This window comes from Pleuronectes platessa, chromosome 6 (assembly GCF_947347685.1).
Source record: "Pleuronectes platessa chromosome 6, fPlePla1.1, whole genome shotgun sequence".
Taxonomy (NCBI): Eukaryota; Metazoa; Chordata; class Actinopteri; order Pleuronectiformes; family Pleuronectidae; genus Pleuronectes; species Pleuronectes platessa.
In genome coordinates, this window is record NC_070631.1 from 12770601 (window position 1) to 12779387 (window position 8787).

At 42.4% G+C, this 8787-nt stretch overlaps 1 protein-coding gene across 1 annotated transcript; it reads right to left on the minus strand.

The window, feature by feature from the left end:
• Positions 1 to 1201: 1201 nt before the first annotated feature.
• Positions 1202 to 8329, minus strand: ikzf4 (IKAROS family zinc finger 4). The gene is made up of 8 exons (XM_053424322.1): positions 6530 to 8329; positions 6352 to 6406; positions 6156 to 6263; positions 5747 to 6049; positions 5453 to 5620; positions 4570 to 4722; positions 4330 to 4461; positions 1202 to 4003 (listed from the first exon to the last, which is right to left on the minus strand). Exons 1-8 carry the CDS (start codon positions 6539 to 6541, stop codon positions 3195 to 3197), a joined length of 1740 nt encoding a protein of 579 aa, XP_053280297.1. The 5' UTR covers positions 6542 to 8329; the 3' UTR covers positions 1202 to 3194.
• Between the last annotated feature and the right edge of the window lie 458 nt (positions 8330 to 8787).

Consider the following 8787-nt stretch of genomic DNA (forward strand, 5'->3'; position numbering starts at 1 on the left):
TTAGGGGTTGTGAAGCAAAGTGGATAAAATGTGTAAATACAGAAAAATAGGTGCTGGTGTCTTCTGAAAGCTTCCTGTTGAAGACGGGCACGAGGCAATTCTCCGTACTGTGAATTCCCTTTAGCAACCCAGCATATTCAAGCAGAGATTGGAAGCAGATTATATTCTCACAAGGGTAAAAGAATTTCTTTTTCTTTTGATAGCATCGACAGCCAGACTGACGAACCGTGAACCGAAACAGAGGCTGTGCACGAACGGTGTGGACGATCATTTACGTTTTCAAGAGATGTCGACGTTAAGGCTGCAAATCTAAAGGTGGAGGCACAAAGACATGTTTTGAACATGTACTCAGGGGCAACCTGATCTATTTGAAATCAAAGCACACAATACAACTTCTCTCTAGTTCACCAGAGCTGTTCAGCTGCCTTGCCTTCATCAGGGGGTCCACTGAAGCCCATCCGTCAGCAGGTCACTTTGTGTGAGAGTGAGAAAGAAGGCTCTGTAATCAACTTCTAAACAGTCGGGGAATCTTGCTGCTGATCTCTTCATCGTCACTGCAGGATTTGGGTTTATTTGTGTACCTTGTGACCTTCACCTGTACTCCTCCTGTATGTAGGAGCTACCAAAACACATTTTCCCCTGCAGACGAAAAAAAAGGTCAAACTAACCTGAAACAGGCAAAACAAATGTCTGTCACGTGCACAAGCTGAAAGGTCACGCAGAAATACCATTTTCGTTTCATTGCAGTTAAACCCTGTTCTGTGTAAACAGTATATACTGTTTGAATTTGTTTTAACTGACATTAAAAGGTACAATATGTGACTCTTATGGGAATTTTTTACTTTAAGAATGAAAAAATATTCAAATATTGAAAAACAGGAAGAATTTTTTTTTGTTTTTCTTAGCTTATGGATTTAAATAAAACATGACGTTATTTTTATAATTGTGATGTGTTTTATGTTTATTTTAAATGGTCCACTTTAGTGCGGTTACTTGAAATTATAAAGCACAGTTAAAATTGTGTCTAAACATTAAACGTTAAAGAACACTCTGAACAGAGTTTAACTGTATGATGTAATATTTCCAAATTGTTGTATATTAGGTAACATAAATATCAAGTGTGTTTTTTATTTGGATTGTAAGTGACAAAAGGCAAAACAATATGTGGATGTCATCATAGTCAAACTAGAGAAAATCTGTCTTACAATAAACGTAACTTTATTGACAGTAGAAAGTTTTGAGAATATCGAGGGGCACGCATTTGTAACTGCAAGAACATCTCAGAGAGGAACATGACTTTTTTTTTTTAAATAATGAGGCAGTTGTACATCTTTAACTTTGAGGTAAAGTGTTTTGTCATGTTACATCATTCACAAAATATCATAGAACATTGAAAAGTCTACACGAGGAGACAGAAACCCATGCCTCATTTTCACTTCTTGAAATTACTTCACATTTCAAAAATAATTCACGGTTCAGGTAAAAGCAGAAAAAGATAACAAGCACACATGCTATATTCCATTCACACACACGTCTCTACTTATCAAACCAAGTGCAGTTTTAGATTTCTTTTTTTCTTCATCACTTTCAAGTACATCTTTGCCTGCGATTAAAGGAAATCAAGTTAAACTATGAAGCAGCAAACCCCACGACAACAAGTAAGAATACTGAGTTTGGTCTCATTCGTGTTTCCAATATTAACATTATCAGATAACTCACCATACTGTAGCAATAAGGTATTCGGGTGCTATAAAGAAGCAGGAGGTAACATTTCATGGACTTGAGGAATATGCTGGATAAGATTTGGAATATAGCTGATTAAATACAACAAGGCTGAAACAAACAACACTAAATAGATAATCACAAAGTGATAACTCAACAGATCCAAACTGATTTGTTCGTTCATTTTTAAATCATTTGCTAAATCACTTACATGATGGAGATTGTTTAAGAACCTTTCGGCCTCAACCGCTAAGAGCAAAACCACCAAAAGAATTCTTCTAGTTAGAACTGATTTGATTTGTTAATCTCACATTGCAGCAAACTCGGGGTGGAGACCTCACGGAACCAGTGCAATGTCGTGGGACTCAGTAGAAGGCCAGCTCCGTTAAAAACACACCGGCGTCGCAAATGACATGATCAGCTTTTGTGAGTGTGATGCGATTTCTCAGTGCAGTAGAAACAATCACGGAACCAAACAAATTGTAAAGCCGTCAAAGTGCTTCGGCGAAGATGCTCATATATAAGCAGGGAACCTAAAAGTGCAAACCTGTACAGGTATAGCACCCCAGGCCGTCTCAGTCAGGCTGTACACCACATGGCTCATGGTCTGATCTGCACCAGCTTTCCGAGGCTCGCTTTAACATCCAAAAAAACAACTATTTTTACATCTGAGCCCTGAACGCCTCTTTTCACCCTGCAGGTGAAGATTTTCAAGTTTTACGTCCCCTCATCCTTTTCCTTTGCCCTGATAGTCTTCTCACTGTGCAGCTGTACACCATCCTCCCTTCTGAGGTGACTTCACACACCGTTAAAAACCGAGCTGTAAACAATATGTATTCCTACAGCAGCGTACTCGTGTAGGAGTTAAGGCAATCCTTTCCTGTGCTTCGTCCGTGACAAACGCTCCACCCAAACCCAGAAGCACAAAGCTCTTCAGTGCATATAAAGCTTTCCGGACACCCGAGACCAAACACCCTCCTCGACCAGAAATACAAAGCTCCTGGTGCATACCAAATATAATTCTTGGAATCTACACACCATGCTTTTCTTAAATGCCTCTGTGCGTGACCTCTGAAAAGTGCTAACTAAATCACTTATAGGAAAAGATGGCTAGTCAAAAATTTAAGAGCACCTGTCCCACCACCCCGGTTTTTGTCGTGAAGAGGAAATCCTCCAAGAAGGCACTTTAGAAGCAAAACCAGTAGTTTTGCTGGATGATTGGATATGGGAGTGCAATCAATCGTCGCATGTCATTAGCTCCCGCTAAACTTTAAATGGTGCGCTGAAAATATTCTTCACTTGCGTCTACTTTCTAGATTCATAAATACTCTCACAATAAAAAACTTTTTTTTTTTAACTGACACTCGGGATTTAAAGCAACTGATCTGGTGCAGAACAAACGTGAGCCCACAACTTCAGAAAGCAGCAGCGGCCTCTCCGCCCTGCAGCCACCACACGAGCCCCCTTTCCCCTCAGCCCACCTGGTGCTCCCCGCGGCTGATGTGAGACGAGAACTCGTAGCGGTCCTGGCTGAGGTGGCCGCAGATGTTGCACTCGAAGGGCTGACGGAAGCCGTGACAACCCATGTGGATGGTGAACATGACATGGTCCAGGAAGAGGATGCGGCAGTGCTGGCAGTGGAAGGAGCGCACAGGCCTGCCGTCCCTGTCTAACACCTGCACAGTCTCCCTGGAAGAAAGGGTTGAGCCAGCGCTCCTCTTTACTACGGGTGGGGGCACGGGACATGCTCTCTCCCACTCTGGGTCCAAGTATTTGGCCTGGCTGGGGCTGGAAGTGGGATGGCTGCGGGGCAGTGCTGGGGTTTGGTGGTGGAGGTGGTGGTTGTTGGAGGTACTTGTTGGGGCTGTGGCCCTTGTGCTCTGCTCCTCTGCTGTGCTCTCTGTGTCTGTAGAGTCGGGACAGCCATTGGGTGAGGTGGTATGGCTATGCGCTGAGGGTTTGTCGACACGACCTTCGCCTGCCTCCCGGCCAGGCAGGCCAACAGACATCGCGGCCAGTCCACCTCCGCCATGGGCTCGGGGGCCCTGAGGAGTCACGTTGCTGTTGATGGAGCCCATAACCGTGCGGAGCTCCGACAGAAAGGCAGGATGGAGCTGAGACAGAGTAGGCGACTCGTGGTTGTCACCTTTAGCCCTGGCGCCCTGGAGGCGTGAAGCAGCCAGCCCGGCAGGCTGAGAGCTTGTGAGGTCCCCTTCTTTCTCGGAGCCAGAAGACAATTCATAAGGTGCTTCAGGTATGTCAAGGTGCATGTGCTTTTCACCTGAGAAAAGAACATAAACAATGAGATGACTGAGAAGAGACCTCCTCTGGGTGTCTCTGCACATTCTTAGAGACACAAGCAAGTCCTGTTGCCTCCGGCTGGTACCACTTCTGAAGACTGTCATGCTGCAACATGTCCTCAGTTCCTTGACATTGACAAGCGTCTCGACCAAGAACTTATTACTTCTGTACTTTAAAAGTCCTTGATCAAGCTGACTATATATCATTATTACAATATAATCGAAACACAATAAAACAAAAGGGTGTTTGGTGTTTAAATTCCTTTAAAAAAAATATATATATATTATTGAAAAGTAATTTACCCACCTAAAAACTTCTGTGGTGTTGACCTCTTGCGTTTGGTGATGCTAATGGCCAGTCTATCTACAAACTGGATTTTTTCACTGGATGGCTGGAGCCCAGGTTTAGTGATAATCTCCATATTGACTGACTCTTCACCTGCAAACAGAAAACTCACCATCATTAGTATTCAAACTAAATCCTTACTTATACTTGCAGCAGGTATATTGTGTTCATGTGTCAGTGAGATTCAGTGTGAGATGTTACCCTGTGCAGTCTGTGTGTTGATGGACGTCTGGTGGTCCGGACTCCTCAGGTAACTATGGCAGCGCTCTAGATGTTCCTCCAGAGTGCTTTGTTGTTTGTAGCTGCGGCTACAGAAGCTGCACTTATAGGGTTTCCCCACCGTTGGAGACGCGACTGCAATACAAAGAACAAAGTGCAAGGATTTCTTCCAAGTGAGATAAAAGGGACAACATTTGACCCTAGATAGGTTATTATCACTGCATATAAGCAAAGTCTGGTCTAAAAACTGTTTGCAAAGTGTCATCGTTTTTTTTTTTCAATGTTAATCTCTTTTTTCTCATAAAATAACTTATTATCGGCTAAGTTTGAAAGATTGGATTTCCCCGTTGATTTAGAATTCCTGACATCGTCGCATGTTTCTCACCAGTGACGACAGAAACACGCTTAACTCTCCACCGCAGCGTTCCATCTTAGTAAGCTGTCGGAGAAACTGACGTCAATTCGCTGAAATCCAGTTTACAAGACTCTTTTCTTCGAAAGTGAACCTGTGTGACCTGTTGAAATCCACCGAGACCAACTGTACTAATACTTTTTTGTGAACACCTATTGAACAAAACAGGATTTCCTGTCAAAACCTAAATGTCATATTTTCTGAAGTGCTGTAAAGAACATTCTGGTGAAGAAGCCCCATTTCCCCTGAACTTCAGAGAACAGCGAATTGGACTGTTTTAATGAATCCCCTCTTCAACCTGTTACCAGTGTTTCACACATTTTACATCAATGCAACAAGGGATGATATTATTATGGAACATCTGCATCCACCAAGTTCAATAAGTGAGGGATTCAAAATCTCTTCTGGGAATATATCAGGTTCTGCCTGACTGCAGATAAATCTTGGGTTTACCTGTGTGTGTGCGCAGATGTCCAGCCAGCGCATCTCTCCGGCGACAAGCATAGTTACACGTGTGACATTTGAAAGGCTTCTCTCCTGAATGCAGCTTGATGTGGCGCAGTAAGTTCCCCTTCTGGGTAAACGAGGCCCCACACTGGTTACACTGGAACGGCCTCTCGCCTACAAACACATTTGTAAAGCTTTAAAGTTAAGAGGTAAGTCATTTAAAGTATTGCCTATATTTATCAATATTCAGATAAATAATGTATTTCATTCATATTATGTATTGCCCAGCTTTTTCCTCACCTGTGTGGCTACGCTTGTGCACCATCAGCACATTGGGTCCGATGCAGATCATCCCACAAACCTCACACTGGAGCTTCCCATTGGGGAGCCGGATAGGTCCTGGTGAAGCAGCATTGGGACTGGCCATCTCGCCGTAAATGTTCGCTCTGTCTCTTCCAGCTCCAGCGAACTCTGCGTTCCCTTCCTCCATGGGGTCCCCTCTGTCATCCCCACCGCTATCAACCCTCACAGCCTCTCTGTTCTCCGGCTGTGGAGCATCCGGCGACTCATCGTCACTGCACAGCTCAACCTTGATGGAGTTTGCTGTGAGGAGAGAGGATGAACAGAAAACAAACACCATTGTTTTCATGTTTCCTTTTAATGAAGCATTCAACGCGGCCGTGATGCAACGATGGGAATGATAACTGACCACTGAGGGAGCGGTGTGGCGAGGACTGCTGACTGGTTGGAGATTTCGCCGGAGGGCCCGGCAGGGCGCCATAAAAATCCTGTTCCGTTGACGACTCGCCTCCATTACCTGAAACACAAAAACATGCTCCTGTAATCGAAGTAAACATTAGGTCTAGACACTGCACAAAGGTATAGTGGCTTATAAATAAACTTACCCTGTGCGAATGAGCTCCCATTGCAGTCATCAGCATTCATTCTCTCACCAGATGCCTGCAGGAATACATTTTTAAATAATAAAGATAGTAAATATTACTTCTCCCCCCCCCCCCCCCCCCTTCATAATCATCATTGTTAAAACAAAAACAGGATACATGCCATGTCTTTGATACCAACCATATAAAACATATTTAGCAGCAGTCCAGGAATAAGGCTCGGACACAGATAGCTTGACCCTCTCTCAGTTCCAAGTGTCTAAGAATAAGTTCACTTCTAATTGAGGATTGAACTTGGACTGGGCTCTGCTATCTCTGTACCAGGCTCTTCTGCACATGGATATGAGAAGCTCCACATTTATAGAGAGGTAATGAGTGTTGAAGGAGGAGTTACAACTTGGAGGGGTTGGACAAAATAGCTGGAACACTTGACATTGTATAAGGCAATTCGGTGCCACACAACCACCACAAAACGACACCTTTAATTTAAGATGTGATGACATCTCAACAAATAATATGAATCAGTATCAATATTATGATATTCAAATCACTGAGACATTAAAAGAAGGCAGATAAGTGAAAAATACCAAATATTGCTATATACAGATTTTAAAAAACACTTTGATCAAAACATCTTTTTATAGAATATTACACCCACCAAGGTGAATTTGTGTGTGTGAAATATCAGGAGTGAAGTTTTCTGATGTGATCTATGTTATTAATAAAAACACCTGTTAGGGCTGGGCAATAAAACAAATTCAAGCATATCGTTTTCATCAATGGCAATTTAACGAGATTCTACATCTATATACTGATGTGCTGTTTATGTATTGTATAAACACAGTGAGGAGGCATAACACAAGTGGTTTTAATGATATAACTCAGATTAGTAAAATGTTTTGCTGTAAATTAACCGTCATTTTCTGCCCATAAAAATCTGTCTTTAACATTTAAAAAAACAATGATGTGACAAATGTTTTTGATATTCGATGATATCGTCTGGAATTTGTTTTATCTTGAGATTATCTTCTAGCTTTACTGTCTACCCCATTCTATCGATCCATATGTATGCATTGCTTCATAAAGCATCACTTTTTACAGTGAATTTTGTTGATATTAAAGTTTTGGGGTTTATTAAGTATTCCGGTTATTTTGTCCATCCCATGTCCATGCAATGTGTATTATATATCATATAATAATATATTAGTAATATATGATATTCACCATCTAGTCCTATATTCTTAAATGTATGTTATAATATATGTCTAAGTGCTAAAGAGACATCTACTGGACTTGGTTGAGTTGATGTGTTTTAAGCACCCCTGTGATATACCATAACCTGGATGACTGAGAATCTCCACAGACATGTTATATTAAGAATATTATAATATATATTGCATTGACACAGGGATGTAAATGATCTGTCGATATCGATGAGTGAAGGTTGTGGTTTTAAATTCTTCTCTGAGAGCAGAGAATGACACTTGATAGCAAATCTTGAACAAAAATGTGTTTCCTCACTGTAAATCTACAATGAAAGAGCAATATATATATATATATATTGGACTTTTGTTATATTGCTATTTATGAAAATTAAACTCTCTTTTTTTAAGTATTTTAATTACTGTCTTAAAATACTTTTTTTTATAAAAAAGGCTTTATCACATGACGTTTTATTGCTGTTTTACCTGCACTTTATTTTATTAAACTACATCCTCAGGTTATTAAATTGTATTGGATATTTTGCCGGCTGTAAAGCAATTTGTTGTTTGTATTAAAAAGTGCTATACAAATAAAGTTATTACTATTTTTATTATCATGGTTATTGTTAATAATTGATATTGTTTTATTGCCCAGCCATAGGATGCCCACAACATGATTGTTCCACAGCAGACAACAAAGTGAGGTGTGTAGACTACACCTGGTGCGCCGAGTTGTGACATCTAGACATGTTGTGTGTTGTGTGATGTGGGAGGCTTTATTTAATCCCATGTTAAAAGGACAGTGGGGGGGGGGGGGGGGGGGGGGGGGGGGGGTCCAGCCGGGCGCTGCTGCACCTTTCTGCACAAATGGATGACAACAGTGGACGGAGCAGGCTCTATGAGCAGGCTGTGGAAGAGGCGGAGACACGGGGAGATGAAGATCCTGGCATTGGCCGCGCACGGGGAGCAACAGGCGCTGCTGCATCCGAGACACGCGCCAGTCTCACCAGGGCAAAACAAAAAATACATAAAGACATAGATGGGGGGGGGGGGGGACGCGCAGCAGCAGCGACCCTGTTGCATGACAGCCCACACACACACACACACACACACGCACACACGCACATGCATCACCCCGCACCAACTCTCATGTTTCTCCGTGCTATCCGCGCCTCCTTGTGTCGGCGGCTCGGGGGACGCGCTCCGCTCCGGCACCGATCGGCGGCGGTGGCATGTT